At 41.2% G+C, this 22,647-nt stretch overlaps 3 protein-coding genes across 9 annotated transcripts in view; all 3 read right to left on the reverse strand.

Moving 5' to 3' along the window:
* Window positions 1-6,212, reverse strand: part of LOC110521566 (epidermal growth factor receptor substrate 15) — a 33,658-nt gene extending 27,446 nt beyond the window's left edge. For 3 of the 7 annotated variants that reach the window (XM_021599194.2, XM_021599196.2, XM_036968938.1), the window contains exons 1-5: window positions 6,024-6,209; window positions 3,564-3,605; window positions 2,951-3,040; window positions 2,795-2,842; window positions 2,389-2,484 (exon numbers count right to left, since the gene is read on the reverse strand). In XM_021599194.2, the coding sequence (XP_021454869.2) occupies window positions 2,389-2,484; window positions 2,795-2,842; window positions 2,951-3,040; window positions 3,564-3,605; window positions 6,024-6,050 (303 nt within the window). In that variant the 5' untranslated portion in view covers window positions 6,051-6,209. Of the gene's footprint in view, window positions 1-2,388; window positions 2,485-2,794; window positions 2,843-2,950; window positions 3,041-3,563; window positions 3,606-6,023 lie in introns of all 7 variants that reach the window. The other 4 variants (XM_021599195.2, XM_021599191.2, XM_021599193.2 and 1 more) reach the window with 4 other exon arrangements.
* Window positions 6,213-6,421: 209 nt separating this feature from the next.
* calr (calreticulin) lies at window positions 6,422-10,906 on the reverse strand. Its single transcript, XM_021599198.2, has 9 exons — window positions 10,597-10,906; window positions 10,163-10,264; window positions 9,798-10,001; window positions 9,522-9,616; window positions 9,077-9,286; window positions 8,864-8,977; window positions 8,532-8,675; window positions 8,303-8,395; window positions 6,422-8,169 (listed from the first exon to the last, which is right to left on the reverse strand). The coding sequence occupies exons 1-9, from the start codon at window positions 10,688-10,690 to the stop codon at window positions 7,996-7,998; spliced, it is 1,230 nt and encodes a 409-aa protein (XP_021454873.2). The 5' UTR covers window positions 10,691-10,906; the 3' UTR covers window positions 6,422-7,995.
* A 4,703-nt stretch (window positions 10,907-15,609) lies between these two features.
* Window positions 15,610-18,006, reverse strand: LOC110521568 (torsin-1A). Its single transcript, XM_021599199.2, has 6 exons — window positions 17,711-18,006; window positions 17,202-17,324; window positions 16,832-17,097; window positions 16,362-16,537; window positions 16,101-16,225; window positions 15,610-15,884 (listed from the first exon to the last, which is right to left on the reverse strand). The coding sequence occupies exons 1-6, from the start codon at window positions 17,874-17,876 to the stop codon at window positions 15,637-15,639; spliced, it is 1,104 nt and encodes a 367-aa protein (XP_021454874.1). The 5' UTR covers window positions 17,877-18,006; the 3' UTR covers window positions 15,610-15,636.
* Window positions 18,007-22,647: the final 4,641 nt, after the last annotated feature.

A 22,647-nucleotide genomic window follows, 5' to 3' on the forward strand; every position in this document is an offset into this window, starting at 1 on the left:
AGACAATCTGGACCCTCTCTTTCTAAAATGATCTGCCAAAATTTTTGCAACCCCTATTACTAGCCTGTTCAACCTCTCTTATCGTCTGAGACTCCCATAGATTGGAAAGCTGCCGCGGTCATCCCCTCTTCAAAGGGGGAGACACTCTAGAACCAAACTGCTACAGACCTATAGCTATTCTACCCTGCCTTTCTAAGGTCTTCGAAAGCCAAGTTAACAAACAGATTACCGACCATTTTGAATCACACTGTACCTTCTCTGCTATACAATCTGGTTTCAGAGCTGGTCATGGGTGCACCTCAGCCACGCTCAAGGTCCGAAACGATATCATAACCACCATCGATAAGAGACAATACTGTGCAGCCGTATTCATCGACCTGGCTAAGGCGTTCGATTGCCAATTACAACATTCTTTTTGGCAGAATCAACAGCGTTGATTTCTCAAATGATTGCCTCGCCTGGTTCACCAATTACTTCTCAGACAGAGTTCAGTGTGTCAAATCGGAGGACCTGTTGTCCTGACCTCTGGCAGTCTCTATGGGGGTACCACAGGGTTAAATTCTCGGGCCGACTCTTTTCTCAATGTCGCTCTTGCTGCGGGTGATTCTTTGATCCACCTCTATGCAGACGACACCATTCTGTATACCTCTGGCCCTTCTTTGGACACTGTGTTAACTAACCTCCAAACGAGCTTCAATGCCATACAACACTCCTTCCGTGGCCTCCAACTGCTCTTAAATGCAAGTAAAACTAAATGCATGCTCTTCAACCGATCGCTGCCAGCACCTGCTCACCCGTCCAGCATCACTACTCTGGACGGTTCTGACTTAGAATATGCAGAAAACTACAAATACCTAGGTGTCTGGTTAGACTGTAAACTCTCCTTCCAGACTCACATTAAACATCTCCAATCCAAAATTAAATCTAGAATCGGTTTCCTATTTCACAACAAAGCATCTTTCACTCATGCTGCCAAACATACCCTTGTAAAACTGACCATCCTACCGATCCTCGACTTCGGCGATGTCATTTACAAAAAAGCCTCCAATACCATACTCAGTAAATTGGATGCATTCTATCACAGTGCCATCCGTTTTGTCACCAAAGCCCCATACACTACCCACCACTGCAACCTCTCGTTGGCTGGCCCTCGCTTCATACTCGTCGCCAAACCGACTGGCTCCAGGTCATCTACAAGTCTCTGCTAGGTAAAGCGCCGCCTTATCTCAGCTCACTGGTCACCACAGCAGCACCTACCCATAGCACACGCTCCAGCAGGTATATTTCACTGGTCACCCCCAAAGCCAAATCTTCCTTTGGCCGCCTCTCCTTCCAGTTCTCTGCTGCCAATAACTGGAAGGAACTGCAAAAATCACCAAAGCTGGAGACTCTTAACTCCCTCACTAGCTATAAGCACCAGCTATCAGAGGAGCTCACAGATCACTGCACCTGTACATAGGCTATTTACAGATAAGCTATCCAATCTACCTCATCCCCATGCTGTATTTCTTTATCTTGCTCCTTTGCATCCCAGTAGCTCTACTTGAACATTCATTGTCTGCACATTCTACCATTCCAGTGTTTAATTGCTATATTGTAATTACTTCACGACCATGGCCAATTTATTGCCTTACCTCTCTTATCCTACCTCATTTGCACATGCTGTATATAGATTTTTCTACTGTATTATTGATTGCATGTTTGTTTATTCCATGTGTAACTCTGTTGTTGTATGTGTCGAACTGCTTTGCTTTATCTTGGCCAGGTCGCAGTTGCAAATGAGAACTTGTTCTCAACTAGGCTACCCGGTGAAATAAAGGTGAAATAAAAAATAAAATAAAAATTAATTAAAGTGCATTCCAGGTGACTACCTCATGAAGCTGGTTGAGAGAATGCCAAGAGTGTGAAAAGCTGTCATCACAGCAAAGGGTGGCTATTTTAAAATATATTTTTATTTGTTTAACAATTTTTGGGTTACTCCAATGTAGAAAATAGTACAAATAAAGACAAACCCTTGAATAAGTAGGTGTCCTAACTTTTGACTGGTACTGTATACACACACACTTAAATTGAGAGAATAAATGCATTAAAAGCATTTCTGTGAAGCTTTGTGATTAACGAGGACAAGTTTGATGTCGGACAATAATAGAATGTTCAAGATTTAATGAGTGCAAAAGCTGGTAAGATGAAAGGCAATGTTTCATACCGAGGCATTGGCAAGACTTTGAAACATAATACCGCAATCATGACTATCTCAGTTGGTGGAAATTAAAGTACAGGCTTTGTTACCGGCAATACCTTTCAGATATAAAGAAAATGCGGTAGATAGTTGTCAGCATGCTAAAGTTGACAGGTTTTCGTCTTGGCATCAGCGATGATTGTACTCACAAACTTTGGAAGAGAAACTGCCAAATGTATACTCTTGAGTGCCACCTCCAGTCCATTTTGGGCACAGGCCACCAACCGGAGAGCAATGAAGAATTGCTGATGGGAGCAAAGACAAGAAGGGAAAGGGAAAGGGGGATACCTAGTCAGTTGGACAACTGAATGCATTCAACTGAAATGTGTCTTCTGCATTTCACCCAACCCATCTCAATCAGAGAGGTGGGGGGCTTCCAAGGAACAGTGGGGTTTTTACATTGTGAGCTCGGGGATTCGATCCAGCAACCTTTCGGTTACAGGCTCAAGGCTCCCACCAGCCAGAAGTGTATTGTCATGAACCTTACTACAGTCAAGGAATCTTTTAATACTTCTAACAAGACATTGGAAAACTACTACCTAAAAGTTGGCCTACCTGTTTGTTAAGGCACCCCTTGCGTTCTGAATCTGCCAAATCCCAGACCTAAGAAAACATTTTAAAGACATCAGTCACAGAGATTCCCACAAACTAGCATACTGGTTAAGTTCCATGGCTTGGTGTCTGGCCATGAGCTGTCTCCTCTTATCTTACCTTGCCCAGGACAAGGTCTGCTAGGCCTGATCTCTTCAGGAACAAGGCTGCATCAGCAGCTGCCACCTGTCCACTACCAGACGGGTCAACCTACACCACCGGGCAAAACAAATCAACACTAGAAAGAAGAACTAGCCAGTAAAAGCACCAGATCTCCAGCCAATTTTAAGATCACATTCCATTGAACAAACAGGGACGCTTGAGTATAGGCTAATATTTTGAGATCATGGGAGGCCTTAATCCATAACATTTTCCCATTGCAGTGTCTAACCATTTTACATAGCCCTCTTTGAGCCTGCACTGACAGGATTAGCAAAGAGTTATAATAAATTCATAAAGAAGCTTCCTCTTCCACAGAGTAGATCACAGAGTGGAGAAAAGCCTGGAGACATGTTCAGTGCAGCTCTGCCAGTTGCTAGCTAATGCAGCACAGCATTTCCAATTCTATCTGGAGCCCTAATCTGAACAGCCCTGACAGACCATCGAAAGGATATCTTCTCTTTTACTCAGCTTATAAACCTAGGTACTACCTGCATTAAGACAATCATGGAATCTACCCATAGGCTTTTCACGATAACAAATCATAAAAATACCTTTTGAAATGACACCTTACCTGTTTATAGTATTTTTCATAGACAGGATTTCCACTTGAGAGCTGTGGAGAGACATAAAACACTACATACATTTTCTGACCATAAAAAAAAAACTGCCTACATCAACCAAACTGCAAAAGGTAGAAAGCATAGGATAAGACTCATGAATAGAAAATATGAAATAAAGCTAGGCCTAAGCCTACATCTCAGTCTGTGCAAGCATCAGCTAGTTAAATAACCAGACCCCTGTCTCGAACACAGGACACTCACAGTAGACCAACTTGCTAAAAGTTGTTTGACTTCTGGCCAAGGCTGTAGTCCATTGCCATGGCAGCTGCCAAAAATCAAGGCTAATACATTAAAGATGGGAATAGGCCTATTAACTTTCAAGGAAATCAATTTATTTACTCTGAGCATTTTGCATCATCAGTGCATCTTTTCCAGTTACTCTTTCATGAAATTCCAAGACAGTGTTTGCATGCCATTTAGGCTAATACATCCACAGACTGGCAATGTGTAATTCAGTACTGTGTGTTCGTGCCTCTGGAAACCAAGTTGTTTGAAAGGTAGAAAGCTTCGTCCAACCAACAGGCTAAACGAAGTAGCCTACACTAACACATATTTTACACGATGAATAAAACAAATAGCCTAAGCCTAGTCTACGTATACAATCAGATCAGGAGGAGACAGTTATCTGCCTATGATAATATGAAAGACAGGCACTATAGCATATTTTCTGTTCAAGTACAAATGTCTCAAATAATGTAATAAAGGGATGGGTGGGGGGTATATTATGCTGGTTTCTGGAAAAAGAAACATGAGCTGGACTTCCTGACATTCACTTTCTGTGGCTCCTGATGGTGCATCCACAATAGGAGTGTTCTACCAGTAAGAGCTTTCTCTGTGAATAGGCTAAATATTGGATGTGACCTTCTCATTTGTATTTTTACAAAATGCTAACGTAAAATTTGAACAAAGTGCAAATTTACAATGGCATATGCTGATTCAGAAATACTTTATAAAACATATGAGTTAGCTCATTGAAAAGCTGTTTTAATTGACTGTTACTTTAATAGTCAATTCATAATCTGATCATTATTCACTATATTTTCCCCTCGCCCTCCCCATTTTCTTTTGCAAATAATTGTGCCTGGAACTGTTGGTAGCCTAAACAGTCTTTGTGTGACTAATTGCACAGCAGTGTACACTCCCAATCATTCCCTTCACAAAACTGCAACAGATACTATGCTGGTGTGTCTAAAGTACTTTATTGTCCAATCCTTTATCTTCCAATGCACAGCCCTGTTGTCAAGTAACCAAACATAGCAGGCGTTAAAATAAACAAGCTGCCAAGAAATGGCACAAACTGTAGCTAAAAGCCCCAGTCTTTTGGCTACCTGACTAAACTGTAGTGTAGTTTAGTCATATATTTTGGACAGCTATAGCTTAGCCCAGGTAAAGAACATGCCACTGCAAAAAGTGAGAAATTGTCAAATCTATAAGACAAAAATCATTGCATAATTAGATAGCTAACGTTAGTTAGTAACATGTATAGCTAAAGCAAGCACGATTCACTCAAAATATGTAGCTAGCTGAGAATAACAATATCATCAGATAGCAGTCCTTGACCGTAGTCAGAATGTTAGCCAAACTTACTAGTTTAGTCAATTGCAATACAGCCCTGGCAAATAATTTCCACACTCAAAATGTATAAACCATTCAATCCATCCTATATGCTGAGGCTTATCAGACGGCTAGTTCCTCTTCTCAGTAGCTAGCTGTGATGAAAGCAAGCTAACAAAGTTAATTTTCACTGGCAATGCAAACTATTACAACTGGATAGTAAGTTAGCTACATAACGCAGACGTTATATCCCCTACCTAATACAATAACGTTAACTAATCCAGCGAGTAGTTAGTGGGTTGCAGCTAGCTAGCCAACTAACGTTATGTTGCTAATAGACTAACTTAGCTAGCTATGTTAAACTAGCTGACTGATTCACACAGCATTCTACTGTGAGGGCAAACTGGTATAATTAGCTACGCTAGCTAACGTTGCTATTGCAAAGAAATTTTGACAGTCGAACAAGACACATCGGGAACAGCAAATGCACTTTTTTTCTCTTATGGACAGTAACGTTACCATTACTTCAAGATGCAGCAAAGTAAAGCAATTAAGTTAATATACTCAAAAGAAAACTACTTTACTGTACACAAAATGTATAGCTAACTACTTATCCAACCATTCCAAAATTGACACTTCACAAGTAGCTACTGTGCGCCTAGCTAGCTAACTACGCCCTTACTTAGCAGTCCCCAAGAGAGGCAAAACTTTTCCCAGGCATAGCTAACTAGCTTGGGGAGAACTTCCAAAGAATTAAAGATACCGCGGGGCACACCCGTTTTAATATGTCCAAATCCACCAACAGTCCTCAAATAAATTGACACAAGGCAACTACACACTAATCACCGTTTGGTTACCTGAGTCAGAGAGAGACTGTCAGCCATAGTGTTTCTATTCCCACTAACTACTTCATTCTGCGGTGCGATCACCGTATGGTTGCGATAGATTCGAGGTGGCTTTAAAACCCGGAGCTGGAGTTATTGTACTGGAATGGGTTGTTCACCCAGCTACGTCAGATGGCACTGCAGCAGTGCGCCTGCTGATGTGGATGAGATTAACGAATTCTTGTCCGTCAAAGAATGGCTGCCTGCAACGCTGCAAAATTATCCACCGGAAAAAATGAAATTCGCCAGATGATCTATTCTTCAATATCAGTTTACCCGCCTCAAATTACGCGACACACACACACACAATCAATTGGGGAGCAGTATACAATAATGAGGACTGTGAGAAAGCAACAATAATTGAGTCACACTCACTTCCTTTATGTTTTATTATTGGACAGTAATATGTGTATCAGAATTTCTTTCTTGCACAATTAAATGATCCATCCATATCCTCCCCAGTACAAAATATGTTTTACAAAAGGGTCAAGATCCAATCAGCTTGGGACAAGTCTCGAGGGTACAGCAGTGCAGAAACGTTGGCATTAAAAACCAAACGGGTAATATCACAACATAAATTGACATTGCCCCCCAAATAAACATATCAAGAGACTGACATCACTCCCTCCTGCTTCGTGTTTTAGAATATCTGAACGTCTTTATACATGCAATCTGATTTGTTATTTTTCATAAAACTTGATTTACGGTAGCTTGAGTGTGCTTGAGCAGTTCCATTCGTGAAAAAATTAGTACAGTTACCCTAAACCAAGCACACCTCTGTGCTGAACGATTAGTGCTTTTTGATATGGCCGATGGATATCGGTTTGTTTATTAAACAGTAACCATGGTTTTCTATTTCGATTATTTGTGTTGAATGCTGTAACAGAATGAAACAATTAATAGAAGTATGATGATGGTAGTGACTGTTCGTTACTGCTTATCAGTTAACCATAATTTCACGTTACAATATTTCAGTGTACATATATTTTATTTGACGACTTTCTCTCATGTCTACATAGCGGCTGCATATGCCATCTAAACATTTAAAATGTAGTTCAAAGTAAAGACATATTTATGACGATCACGTATTGTCAGGTAGAGACACCTCGCAGAGCAACAGGTGCTCTCTATAACCCCTCACGAGCTCGCATTTTTCTGCCTCTTCCGTAGCAGGCGTAAAAGAAACAGACCCGACAGGTAGATGCGCAATGGGTCATTGTAGTTTACATATTTTTATTTTAAAACTAAGTAGTAGAATGTTGGGAACTACAACATCGCACAGTGCAGGCAGGATCAGATTTATCTTTGAAGTTTCTCCAATGTGCCCATTGAGAAAAATAAATTTAATTCAAATAATTGAATTCGTCAGTCCCTTAGTTGTTTGAAAACCGAAAAAGTCAACATTTCTGGTAATCGCTCAGCACTGTTGAAAATCATATGCAGAAAAGGAAACGCATTAGACTTTCACGCCATATCCAATACACAAGAGAGATGCCATCTTCATCCCCCCCAGGCACAAAAATGTGTCCGATTAAGACCAACAATACACTATTTGCTGTAAAGATTAGTCAGGAAATTGTAGATGGTCATTATCCTTAAGTAAGAAAACTGTTTAAGGTTAGCAGTAGAGCTTTGTTTACAGAGGAGAAAGTTCACTTCTCAAAAACAATTGCTGGCATAACATCACTGCCAGACAACACTTGTCTCAAATCTAAAGATAAAAAAATCTTTAACATCTCCAACCTTGACAAATCTGAACTCCCATAGCAACAGACAATATAATTGCTGTCCTTAGTCAGTTTGTACCCATTCCCTTGTCATGTAATTAAAACAATAGCTTCACACCAAAACATAAATGTGCAGCTTCAATGACGAACAGAATCTCCAGCCTTGCACCAATGGCTCATAGTAGACAGGGTTCCTTTTCAGAAGTTCCTGTTTGAGTTTATAACTCATCCTTGAGTTTAGAGTCTGTTTCTCCCTCCTCTTCTTCCTCGTAATCTTCTTCCTCATCCCTCTCCTCTTTATCTTCATCTTCCTCCTTTATATTCACCTCTTCTGCATCACGTTTCTTTCTCTCCTCCTCTTCCAGACTGTCCTTCATCTTCTTTTCAGGGTCCTGTGTAGACATAAAAAAGCTCAGTTATTGACAGGGTAGGAGATACTGCACACACCATACTGCAGCTTTTCTAAAAGGTGACAACTCAATCTAATAACAGGAAATGGAAGTAAATAAGACACTATCGACTCACCTTTGTTGCACCCCATGTCTCGTTCCCCACTTCTTCTGCAAGTTTTGGGTCATTGGTGATGAGGAAATTGTCAAAAATAGTGCCTGACTTAACCTGAAAAATAATGAAAAGGTAATTGGTTAAGACTCAAAGAACGGAAAGTAGTATCAACTTTACATTCTCAAAAGATTAGTAAATGTTAATCATACAGCGTCACATATTAATCAAGGATCAGAGTCAGTCACTTTACCTGCCACAAATCCAATCCAATCACCCCCATGCTGGCATATTGGTAGATTTCAGGATCAGCAGTGTATTCTGGGTTGTCAATTTCAGGGTGCACCCATTTCCCCTTGTAGGCAGGATTGTCAATCTGTTTGGGTTTCCACTCCCCCTGGGTAAAACAATGTCAGTAAGTAGTTAGTTCCCTATGCATTTATTTTTATTTTTAAATTCACACCAAGTACCTAGGCAAGTTGCGAGAAACAGCTTAGTCAAAATGGCAAGAGGACATCTCACCTAGTGTAGTACAAGCACACCTGATTCTTGTGGCCATCAGTTCAAACGACCATGGAGGCTTACCTTATAGTCCGGGTTCGTGACCATGGGAGGCTCCCACTCACCATCCATCTCATCATCCCAGTCATCAGGCTTCTTGGCATCAGGGTCAGGGATGTTCTCAGCAACATCCCAATCCTAAAAGTAAAGTGGCTTAATAATGTCCTTTACATCTGCATTTTCTACAGAGACCTAGATTGTGTTCTGATGCATTCTTTAGTTTCTCCTAAAACGTACATCTGGTTTCTTGTCTTCAGGATCATCAATGGTCTCCTTCTCATCCCAGTCATCTGGCTTCTCAGCATCAGGGTCCTTTATCTTCTTGGGGGGAAGGAAGTCCCAGTCCTCCTCTAGGCTTCCAGACTCAACTTTCTTGTTGTCGATTTTCACCTCGTAGGTGTTACCCGGATTGACTATCAGTGTGTACAGGTGGGTATATTCATCATCCTAGGGAAAACACAAGCATAACTGTTAATAAAGGTGGCAGTTTTAGCCACAAAACTAAACGCATTTAGAAACTGCAACAAAATAATAAATGTAAGGCTGACGCTTAACTTTTTACTGAGAAAAAAGGTGGAACAGCAGAAGTGTTGTCAGATAACAGATGGTGAAGCTGATAGATGAATACAAGTGCTAGCACTGAATAGAAAATAGAGCATAACTACAACAGTGCTTCTCTCACCTTGCATCTTATGTCTTTGTTGATTAAGTGATTCTTGCCTTTGTAGTTGAAGATCACATGAACTTTCTTAGTACCTGGACCACAGATGTCAGGACCTAAGCCAGACAAAACAACCACAGGAACTTAAATTCACACAGCTAATAGCATGTGGTATAAAGTACAGGCAACTGATAATATCTAGGGGACTCGCAATATAGAATGTGACAAATGGTCCATTCCACATATGTAGGTTAATCACCAATGTTTCCACTTACAAATAGCATACTGTAGACTCACCAAACATGATGTTGTATGTGGAATCTCCATGCATTTCCTCCTGGTTGAGATCAGCTGGGAACAGCTTGATGTATCCTCCACCACAGTCAATGTTCTGCTCATGTTTCACAGTGAACTGGATTACCAGTGCCTGGTCTTTGTTGCTGACGGACTCAAAGCGGGAGGATGCAGAGTAAAAGCGAGCATCCTGGCTGGTTTGCAGACCTGAATTGTTTTAAATATATAAGAAATACTAAACAAAAGCTCAAATCAACCCAAGAGCAACTCAGCTCAAATGACCCATTGAGAAACAGCTAGATGCACTAGATCTTTTTGCTGGATCCTAAAATGGATTCAAGACAGAGGCACCTTTGATCTCATCTCACCTTTGTTTCTCTCTACATCACCATAGAATTTCCCAGCAGTATGAACAAACTTTCCATAATCTGACTTGTGTTTGGATTCCACCCATCGGCTTTTCCATGCATCTGCAAAATGGTCATACAAAAATCAGGAGTAAATCACCTGAGCAGAGTCACTTGACAAGGGCTAAGCAGCTAAGTAGTTGTTCTGGGAAAATTATAGGGGGCAGTGCGTGGAATCCATTGACGGTATTTTGGACGAATAATCACTAAATCAGAACATGTCATCTAAATGTGAATGACTGAGCATGTCAAGTTGATTTTGCATAAAGTGAGCAGACTATGAAGTTGTGTCTGCGACACTCATCCAACACAAAATGTTGTCTAATCACATTTAAAATGTCCAAAAACAATTAAAGAAAATGTATATGTTAGGTATTTATTTATGCATAACTTACCTCCATCCTCAAATTCTTCTCGGAAATAAACGGAGGACTCGCCAAAAATTGATGCGACCAATACAGGCATCAAAAGCATCAACATGGTTGTCATTTCAGCTTGCTAAATAGACTCTAAAATTGTAAATACAATTAGTAATATATAAATACAATTAATTACATACACTGCATTTAGCAGTACAAATAGCTAGTTACACGTTATATTGTTAAAAAGCTGAACTGAGAAGCTTGAAATGCCGCTATATGCAGCGGAATCGTTTCTTTCCGTTCAGAACAGATGTCTGGTTTTCATTGGATAGCAGGTTGCTCGAGGGAAAGCGTAACCAAGTCTAACCAATCGAATTCATTGAAAAAAAAAGCATAGGACAAATCGTTTTCAGCCAATGCCAGCTGACCACGAGTTTCTTTGACACACGCCCCAGAGTCGTCGAAAGATTACGCACCCATGATATTGCTCGCACGCGCACCGATTGGCGAGCGGAGTTTGCACTAATGCAGTAGAATGAGTCCACTTACCCGGCCCACCAGATGAAATAAATCAAGTGCACCTAATGTCATTCCATTAGAAGAAAAATATAAACGCAACATGTAAAGTGTTGGTTCCATGTTTCATGAGCTGAAATAAAATATCCCAGAAATGTTCCATACACAAAAAGCTTATTTCGCTCAAATTTTGTTTATATTCCTGTTAGTGATCTCAGAAAATGGTCTCCCAATTGGCACAACGTCAAAGGCAGTGCATATCAGTGCTAGATGTGTCACTACAGACCCTGGTTCGATTCAGGGCTGTATCACAACTGAATGGGTGTCCCATAGGGCGGTGCACAATTGGCCCAGCGGGGGTAGGCAATCATTGTAAAAAAGAATGTTCTTAATTGACTTGTCTAGTTAAATAAAGTTTAAATAAAAAGTGAGTGTTTCTCCTTTGCCAAGATAATCCATCCAACTGACAAGTATGGCATATCAAGAAGCTGATTAAACAGCACAATCATTACACAGGTGAACCTTGAGCTGGGTGCAATAAAAGCCCACTCTTAAACGTGCAGCTTTGTTACACAACACAATGCCAGAGATGTCTACACATTTTGAGGGAGTGCACAATATGCATGCTGCCTGCAGGAATGTCCACCAGAGCTGTTGCCAGAGAATTGAATGTTCATTTTCTTACCATAAGCCCCCTCCAACATCATTTTAGAGAATTTGGCAGTATGTCCAACCGTCTTCACCACCTCAGACCACATGTAACCACACCAGGCCCACCACATTTGACTTCTTCACCTGCAGGATCATCAGAGACTAGACAGCTGATGAAACTGAAGACTATTTCTGTCTTTAATAAAGCAATTTTGTGGGGAAAAACTCATTCTGATTGGTTGGGCCTGAATCCCATGTGAAATCCATAGATTAGGGCCTAATGAATGTATTTCAATTGACTGATTTACTTATATGAACTTTAACTCAGTAAAATCATTGAAATTGTTCCATGATGCGCTTATATTTTTGTTCCGTAATAGTGGTCCATATATTAGGTAACCAACTGAACTGAAATAATCAACTGATTATGCAGGTTTTTACACTGAACAGTAAAATAGACACATTTATCAAGGATGTTTTATTTGTCTAAAATGACTTAAATTCCATTCCTCTGGGACAGCACACATTCCCTTTCTTCAGCAGCCACTTTCCTGATTGCCTGGTCTGAGTGACACTAGCACACTGACCATAATACCTTTGTTATTGCACACAATGATATGGACAGGGGTCATTAAACAGCAAAAACGTATGGAGACGGGCAAAACATTATAAGCCATATCATAGACAGAATATATTCAGAATGCAGCCTCACAGTTCCTTATGAAACAAAAGCTGTGCAGTGAATATGCTAATAATAAATTTTTACATTGATGGAAAACAGGCAGATGTCATAACACAGCAAAGCACAGACAATCAAACATTTATAAAGACTTGCTGATATGTATACTGAACAAAAATATAAACGGAACATTTAAAGTGTTGGTCCCATGTTTCATGACCTGAAATAAAAGATCCTCGAAATGTTTCATATGCACAAAAAGTTTATTTCTGTCAAATTTGTGCACAAATCTGTTTACATCCCTGTCAGTGAGCATTTCTCCTTTGCCAAGATAATCCATCCACCTGACAGGTGTGGCATATCAGGAAGCTGATGAAACCTTGTGCTGGGACATTAAAAGGCCACTCTAAAATGTGCAGTTTTGTCCCACAATACAATGCCACAGATGTCTCAAGTTTTAAAAGAGCGCAATTGGCATGATTACTGCAGGAATGTCAACCAGAGCTGTTGCCAGAGAATTTAATGTTCATTTCTCTACCATAATAGTATTTGGTAATAAGTCTAACTGGCCTGACAACCACCGATCACATGTAAACACGCCAGCCCAGGACCTCCACACCAGGCTTCTTCACCTGTGGGTTCATCTGAGAAGAGCCACCAGGACAGCTGATGAAATTGAGGATTATTTATGTCTGTAATAAAGCCCTTTTGCAGGGAAAAACAAATTCTGATTGGGTAGGCCTGGCTCCCAAGTGAGTGGGCCTGGCTTCCAAGTGATTTCCTTATATGAACTGTAACTCAGTAAAATTGTTGAAATTGTTGCATGTTACATTATATTTTTGTTCAGTATACATACTTGCTCATTTTAATCTTCACAATGGGCTATTTTTATAACACATTCCATTGGACAACAAAAAAACATTTCAAAGCATTGTTGGAATACTAAACTTAAGTAAATGTAACATTCAATAATTCAAGATAAAGATAATTGTAGGGGGAAAATGTTTGGAATACTCAAGACCATTTAGTTCAGTAAACATTTCAACAACATAAGTGACTGCCTGTACTCCTGCACACTTATACTACTTTCTTCTAACCTGAATTGTAGTTATTCAGTAGGTTCCAGATTATTTCAAATTATGTCATACTGTTTGTAATGGCGTAGCAATGGGATGTTTTGCTTGTCCCGTCCCTTGTATATATAATTTCTTTCTTCGTATATATTTTCTACATTTGCACACAATGTACATCTTTAATTTTCCTTTGTGTTATTGACTGTTTGTTTATATGTAACTCCGTGTTGTTTGTGTCGCACTGCTATGCTTTATCTTGGTCAGGTCGCAGTTGTAAATGAGAACTTGTTCTCAACTGGCCTACCTGGTTAAATAAAAGGTGAAATTATTAAAATCAAACCTGGAAATATTTAGTCCACCTGTAAAACAAGTAATCTATAAACAATTCCAGAATAATCATTAAAAATGCCCCTAAGAAAATGTATGAAATTATATTTTACCTAGTTTACTGTAATATACAGTATTTCCTCCTTTGCATTGGAAGTGCCAGCCACTGCTTAAGCAGATAGTTGTAATTTTTCCTCAGTGCCAACTAAACATACAGTGTATTCGGAAAGTATTCAGACCCCTTCCCTTTCTCCACATTTTGTTACGTTACAGCCTTATTCTAAAATGTATAAAAAATATATTTTTCTTCCTCATCAATCCACACACAATACCCCATAATAACAAAGGGGAAACCGTTTTTAGAAATGTTTGCAAATGTATATATAGATATAAAGTGTAATTTAAAAAAATTGATTTACATAAGTACTCAACCTTTGCTATGAGACTCGAAATTGAGCTCAGGTGCATCCTGTTTCCATTGATCATCCTTGAGCTGTTTCTACAACTTGCTTGGAGTCCACCTGTGGTAAATTCAATTGATTGGACATGATTTGGACAGGCACACACACCGGTCTATATCAGGTCCCACAGTTGACAGTGCATGTCAAAGCACAAACCTCACTCTGACAGCGCTCCTGAGTTTCTCTGTGGAGATGGGAGTACCTTCCAGTAGGACAACCATCTCTGCAGCACTCCACCAATCAGGCCTTTATGGTAGAGTTGCCAGACAGAAGCCACTCATCAATAAAAGTCACATGACAGCCCGCTTGGAGTTTGCCTAAAAGACTCTCAGACCATGAGAAACTAGATTCTCTGGTCGGATAAAACTAAGATTGAACTCTTTGGCCTGAATGCAAAGCGTCACATCTGGAGGAAACCTGACACGCATCATGCTGTGGGGATGTTTTTCAGTGGCAGGGACTGGGAGACTTGTCAGGATTTAGGGAATGATGAACGGAGCAAAGTACAGAGAGATCCTTGATGAAAACCTGCTCCAGAGCGCAAAGAACCTTAGACTGGGGCAAAGGTTCACCTTCCAACAGGACAACGACCCTCACAGCCAAGACAACGCAAGGAGTGGCTTCGGGACAGGTCTCTGAATGTACTTGAGTGGCCCAGCCAGAGCCTGGACTAGAACCCGATTGAACATCTCTGGAGACCTGAAAATAGCTGTGCAGCGACGCTCCCCATCCAACCTGACAGAGCTTGAGAGGATCTGCAAAGAAGAATGGGAGAAACTACCCAAAAACAGGTGTGCCAAGCTTGTAGCATCATACCCAAGAAGACTCGAGGCTGTAATCGCTGCCAAAGGTGCTTCAACAAAGTACTGAGTAAAGGGTCTGAATACTTACGTAAATGTAATTTCAGTTCATTTTTTTGCTAAAATAAAAACATTTTGCTTTGTTATTATGTTGTATTGTGTGTTGATTAATGGGGGGGGGGGGGGGGGGGGGGGCAATTTAATACATTTTAGTATAAGGCTGTAACAAAATGTGGAAAACGTCAAGGGGTCTGAATACTTTCCGAATGCACTATAAATATAAACATGCAAATACTAATACTACAGAGTTGACCTGAGCTTGACCTAAAAATCAGTGCATAAGTAGTCTAATGAGCAGGGAAAAATCAAAGTTGAAAATGAACACTAGTAAAATCTCTTATTTGGTTATCAGATATAATCTTACAAGAGACAGATGCCCTATGCTTGCTTTCTTGGCAGTGTAGGGTGAGGCGTGGAAACACCACACTGCAACAATGTTCAATATGTCATCATACTTTTTTGTTTTTGCTAAAATACTGTGTGTTTCCTGGGTTGCATTAGTCTGTTTAGGGGAGGAAGAAATTGATCCTCTGTGGTATGGATTTGCAGCCTTGGGCAGAGAACAGCCTCTCCTCCTTGGGTACATATAGCATGGCCTTTGCCACTTCGTCCAGCGTTCCCTCGTCTGGCTCCAGACCCCGCGCTGCATAGGCATCACGGGCACAGAGCTTGACATGACGGTACTCCAGAGGTAGGAAGGGCACAAAGAAGTCAATAAGATGGCCTGACATCAGCTCACTCTGTGCAAAGCCTCCTGGAAAGCAGACAAATAGGTAAATCCACAATTGAACATGTTGCACTTAAATGTTACGGAATTCAAAATATTAAGCCGTTTCTAATCTGTCAGTTTGAAAACGGAGTTTGTGTGTTCACGGTGTAGTGTAGCATCTTCAATCTTGCCTGTGAAAACATACAGTATATGCTGAAATGTGTGTGAGTGATTGTAAAGCCACTGCTGTAAAGCCACTACCTTGAGATTCCATAGCTTCAGCACGAAGCCGGTGTTCCAAGTCCTCCATCCCAATGTCCTCTCTGTTCTGCCCTGAGTGCCAAAAGTCCAAGGCCACATCGTTGATGGTTGTCCCACCAATATTACTAAAGGAAATATTACAAAACATCATAGTGATAGGAAAATCTCAGAGACATTTAGCCATCACGTGGACAGTTAAGTTTCCTTACATGAGTTAGTGGAAGAGTCCTTGCAAGAATTGGTAAGGTATGTATGGCTAACCTGAGGAATAAGAAGACAGCTCTCCTGTAGCTGACCCCATCCACATTGTCATAATGGTCCATATAGGGCTTGATGGCATCTATAAGGCCCGGATGCAGTTTCTCAGCCTCATCAAAGATGAAAAGTGTCTGTGGGCAACGAAGCACCATGTCCCGGATAGCTTCTCTGAGCTGGCCCTGGAAAAAGAGCTCTATGGTGAGCACAAAAATATCTCCTCTCTCTCCCATATTTGGTGTGCAATATATTCAAGATATTAAAATGCACATGTATTCCTCTACATGTTATTATAATTTGCTGAATTTCGACTTATATTTTTAAACTCCTACTCTGGTCTAGATCAAGTTGTGTCATCGAATCAATTGTGGCATTATCATTTTCAAATAGTGACAGTGATATTGACAACATAAAGTAGTTCTGTTCTGCACATGTTCCTGGCAGAGAGGAGTCAAGTCTGTGCCAGCTAGGCTCACCTTGTACGTGTCCACCAGTCTGGCATGGGGGAAGTGGAATGGGGCAATGAAAAGACGCACACACTCGCTCTTCACTCCATCCCGGTACATGTTGTCAGCTACAATCCGGGCCACAAAGTTCTTGCCGGTGCCAGACCAGCCATGAAAGGAGAGGGTCAATGGCTTATTGGATTCAGGGTTACTGACGAAGCCCTGCACAGCCTTCAAAACCACTGATTGGGCAAGGTGCTGCCCGTGAAGCTTTAGCTGTAGATCACTAGCCAAACCTGGGGGAAATAACATCAAATCTAGAGATAATGAGGACTACACAAAAATGACATGCTGGTGGAATATACATGAATGATAATATCTGCTCAATATGACTTCATACCTGTAATATTATTTGTTATCCGACAATCCCCTGATTCACAGCACTGTCCCAGGCTGCAATACCACTGTGACAGCAAACTGATGTAGTCCTGAGGAAATCCTGCCCACAGGTCCCTCGTAGGTACTGAAAAGAGCACACAAATGTAATTCAGTGAATACAGTTATACACATAGCTGTTGCAATACATTTAACAACACTATCATTTCTGCTCAATACAAGTTGTGCAAGGAAAAAGCTGGCTCATAAATCACTGGTTCATAAATAAATATGCTTTTTCCTCTGCATTTTCTAATCATTGTTGCTCACCGTCTCTACATTGTAATAGAAATAGACCTATGTAAAAACGAATTTATACCACGCGAAAATGTGGACAGTGATAACTACAAGCTCCAGTGCAGGTGTTTCTGATCCTAACTACACCCCAGACTGTCGAGAGAACTGTCTCCCAATGTTAATATTTCTAATGAAAAGAAAAAAAAACACCTTTCAGGGCAATAAAAAATACCTCACCTTGCTGAGTCGTATCATCTTGATTAGGTTGACACTCCCCTTCCCATATATTACAATAAATATAATTGAAATAATACGTAGATGCATTTGAAATAGTGTCAAATTGAAAGAAATCTGCATTTGCAGACACAGCCCAAAGGAAGGGCAACAGTTGGTAGAGGAACATCAGTGATGTCGTATATTTGCGGTTATCAGAAAGCAGCGATCTTTGATTCTACCTCTCCACCGGCCTACGATGCAAGCAGGCAGTCCTGAAAAATGTATTCATGGTAAAACACAGGAAACGCTCTCCAGATTGCGACGTCATATCCTTACAAATTGTGAGTCACGAAGATTCACCCTGATAAGCCATGCACGCTCCAGTCAGTCCAAAACAATTGTACAATGCAAAGACAGTACAGTAATGCATGTTTATATATATTGTACAAGTATCATCAAGTGTTAATATATACTATGCATGTTCACAGCCCTCCCATACATTTGATAACTCAACCGTTCCGTTAAATTGAGGGATGGGGCTGTAAAAATATAAACACTCAAATTCATAGACTGAGCCATGCAAGGATGGATCATCCATGGTAAAAAATTATAGTGTTAACCTTTGAGGCAATTATTTACATGTACAAACGACTAAACCAAGGATATTGAGTTTCTGATTGGGTTGAAGCTCATGGGGTATACTGAACCAAAAATATAAACGCAACAATTTCAAAGATTTTACTGAGTTAATATTAGGAAAGTAAATTGAAATAAATGCATTATGTTCTGATCTATTGATTTCACATGACTGGGAAAACACATGCACCTGTTGGTCAGATTCACATGTAACGGATGTGAAACGGCTAGCTAGTCAGCAATCGGTGACGTCACTTGCTCTGAGACCTTGAAGTAGTGGTTCCCCTTGCTCTGCAAGGGCCGCAGCTTTTGTGGAGCGATGGGTAACGATGCTTCGTGGGTGATTGTTGTTGATGTGTGCCTGGTTCGGGCGAGGGGACGGTCTAAAGTAATACTGTTACACACACATATAGATAAAAATAGATAAGGCATCGAACTTGTCACGGTATCTGTCCAATCAAATTGCCATCGATCAAATGCAATTGCGTTCATAGCTTATGCCTGCCCATACCACCAAAGTGGGGCACTTTAAATTATCTGCAAACCGCTGGCCCACATGTCGTCTGCGGTGGTGAGACCAATTGGTTGTACTGACAAATTCTCGAAAACGACTTTGGAAGCAGTTTGTGTAAGAGAAATTAACATTACATTTATCTGACAACAGCTCGGTGGGCATTCCTGCAGTCAGCATGCCAATTGCACTCTCCCTCAATTTAAGACAGTGACATTGTGCTGTGACAAAACTACACATTTTAGAGTGGCCTTTTGTCCCAATTTTGATGCATAATTTTTGGACAGAAAGTTTCTGATTTTTGCAATGTTGCGTAGATGGAAAAAAGCTGTCCTTGAAACAGTCTTGATATGTTCGTCAAAAAAGATAAAGGTCCAGAGTAACGCCGACTGTACAAACATTAAGATTAATGGCTGGGAGTCCCAGAGAAGAGGTTAAAACACAACTGATGTTGTAGATTCCCAGAAACTGCTGAGGCCTCTTCTGCTCCTTGAAAGGGTAGAAGCTACTCTTGCAGGGCTCCAGAGAAGAATCTGTCATATTTTCATAAAATGGAAAACAAACCAGGGGGCGTGGCTCTGTTGCATCCCGCAATGTGTGAGATGTTTGGTGTGGCATTCTTTTATGTTTAAACACACAAAACTAAGTTTTGTACACTTACTTTACAAACAATCTGCCAACGATGGATTTACAGTGGTGGGATGTTAGACTGATCTTGTTGATTGTGTACATACAGTGATCATTAAAATGCAAATCAATTTAACATTTTTGACTTGAGCTTTTCTGGACTTTTTTGTTGTTCTTCTCTCTCACTGTTCAAATACACCTACCATTCAAATTAGACGGATCATTTCTTTGTCAGTGGGCAAACGTACAAAATCAGCAGGGGATCAAATACTTTTCCCCCCTCACTGTACCCGCTACAAAGGGACGAAATTATGAAAATGCTGCTGGCAGCGGAATCCAATACAGTAGGGAGTTGGTACTATAATGCAATTTAAACACAAACGCGATGGATATCCCAATGGCCCATCTAATCCCCAATTGTCTGCGAGTGGATTACAAACCCAAATGCTGGGGAATCAGACCGATTTAAAAAATTGAAGAACCAACTCCCCTTACCTACCACCTTGCTGATCAATGCCCAGTCACTAAAGGGGAAAGCTGGTAAACTGTCAGCGAATCTGCGCTTCCAACACGAATACCGGGAGGCCTGTTTGCTGGCGTTTACTCAGACTTGGGTAGATGAGAGTCCCAGACAGGGAAGTGGAGCCGGCCAGCTTCACTCTGGTCAGAGCGGACCGTGATCTGACCTTCATAGGGAAACATCACGGCGGGGGCGTCTGCCTGCTTGTCAGGGACCAGTGCTGTAAATCAATCCTGGTACTCTGTACCCCCGACATTGAACTGCTTTCTGTGTCACTGCGATCCTATTATCTGCCCCGTGAGTTCCCCAATTGTTTGTTACCGTTGTGTACATTCAACCAAAAGCTAATATAACAAAAGGCACCAGAGATGATTTATAATCTGTCACAGAAACTGGAATCCATCTCCCCGAAGCATCCCAATTTTAGGAGATTTTTTTGTACTTTGCACAAAGTCCTGCGCACATACCACCAGTATGTCAAATTTCACACTAGGAAAAATAGACTTGATCTGTGCTATGGGACAATAGCAAATGCATTCTCTGCCACCACCAGACCTCCCCTGGGGACATTAGACCACAATGTTGTCTACCTCAGGCCAACCTACTATCAGCTCCAGGAGAGGGAGAAACCCACAGTTAAAACTGTCCAGATCTTTAAGGACAACAGTATCACTCTTCTCCAGGGGTGTTTTGACTGTACTGTGTGGGAGGTATTTGAGGACAGCAGCTCTGATCTTGATGAACTCAGATGTCGTTTCAGACTATGTAAATGTCTGTGTTGAGTCTGTTGTGCCTACTAAAACCTATAAAATCTTCCCTAACAATAATCCTTGGGTATCAAAAAAAATCTAAAATCACTACTAAATAGGAAGGCAGTTTATGCTGGGGGTGTTGTACATATTTTAAAGCCTGTCTAACGTGAGATCAAAAGACAGCTACTGGTGGACAAGGAGGCATACAAGCAAAGGGTGGAGAGGAGCCTCTCCTCAGGAAACTCAAGGGTGGCCTGGCAAGGGATTACATCCATAGCTAGTGCCCCCCATATAGGCAGGGGAAAAACCAGTGCTGACCTTGGGAGACATGAGGGCCAGAACATGGCAACTGAACTGAATGTTTTCTCAAGATTTGAAATTAGACAACTTTGTGTCGGAAGTAAAACAAATGGAAGCATCATTACAAATGTTTGTTGTTAAACAGGCTGATGTTTTGAAGTAGTTCAGGGGGTGTAACGCACACAAAAGCCCAGGCCCAGACAAAAGTGGACATGTGTTAAAGCACTGTGCTGAACAATTGGCTGTTTTTTTACAGACATTTTCCAATCCTCACTCGACCAGCAACACGTGCCAGTATTGTGGAAAACCTCAATAATTAAACCATTCCTAAAGCATATAATCCCTCTGTGCTGAATGACTACCGCCCTGTAGCCTTGACATCCTTCGTAATGAAATGCCTTGAGAAAAGTCATGTTCTCAGCACAAACCGTTTCAGTTTTCCCATCAGCCCAGCAGAGGAGTTGATGATGCCATTCTTACTCTCAACATGGTCTAGACACCTACAGGGTGCATGTCAGGGTTTTGTTTGTTGACTTTTCTTCTGCCTTCAACACAATCCAGCCTTACATTCTGGCACAGAGACTCATTCGGGACTTCTCCTTAAATTGGGGGCTGGTTTTGTGGCTGTTGGACTTCCTGAGCCAGCGGTCACAACGGGTCAAAATAGGTCCCCACTTATCGGACATACGCACCACCAACAGACTCTCCTCAGGGATGTGTTCTGTCCCCAGTCCTGTACACTAATAGTTGTACTAGTTCCCATCCTGACACACCTCATTAAGTTCGCTGTTGACACAGCCTTGATTAGCCTGTTGCATGATGACGAGGAACACCATGGCCCGGTCCTACATGACTTTGTAGAGTGGCGTGACAAATCACACTTGGTTCTCAATACCAACAAGACCAAAGTAATGTGCATAGACTTCAGGAAGTGTACAACACCTACCTCTGCAACATCTATCAGAGATTGTAGAGAAATACAAATACCTGGGTGTCCTCTTGGACAATAAGCTTCAGTGGAGTAAATGTACAGACCAGATCTACAAAAAGTCAACAGAGACTGTACTTTCTCAAAAAACTTTTAATGTTGACTGTACTATACTCTGTCAGTATAGTACTGACTATCCTACCCCTGCCGATCCTCGACTTCGGCGATGTCATTTACAAAATAGCCTCCAACACTACTCAGCAAATTGGATGCAGTCTATTGCAGTGCCGTCCGTTTTGTCACCAAAGCCCCATATACTACCCACCACTGTGACCTTTATGCTCTCGTTGGCTGGCCCTCGCTTCATATTCATCGCCAAACCCACTAGCTCAAGGTCTTCTATAAGTCTTTGCTAGGTAAAGCCCCGCCTTATCTCAGCTCACTGGTCACCATAGCAACACCCACCCGTAGCATGCGCTCCAGCAGGTATATTTCACTGGTCATCCCCAAAACCAACACCCACAAGGCTCACAAAATAATTTTAGACCCAAGCTACCCCATGTACCCAGAATTTGAAATACTCCCCTCTGGGCACAGGTATAGGACACCCCTCAGCAGGAAAAACAGAACTAGACAATCATTTGTGCCAGGTGTGATATACCTCCTAAATAGCTCAGGCTAATG

This window comes from Oncorhynchus mykiss, chromosome 30 (genome assembly GCF_013265735.2).
Source record: "Oncorhynchus mykiss isolate Arlee chromosome 30, USDA_OmykA_1.1, whole genome shotgun sequence".
In the NCBI taxonomy this organism is placed as follows: domain Eukaryota; kingdom Metazoa; phylum Chordata; class Actinopteri; order Salmoniformes; family Salmonidae; genus Oncorhynchus; species Oncorhynchus mykiss.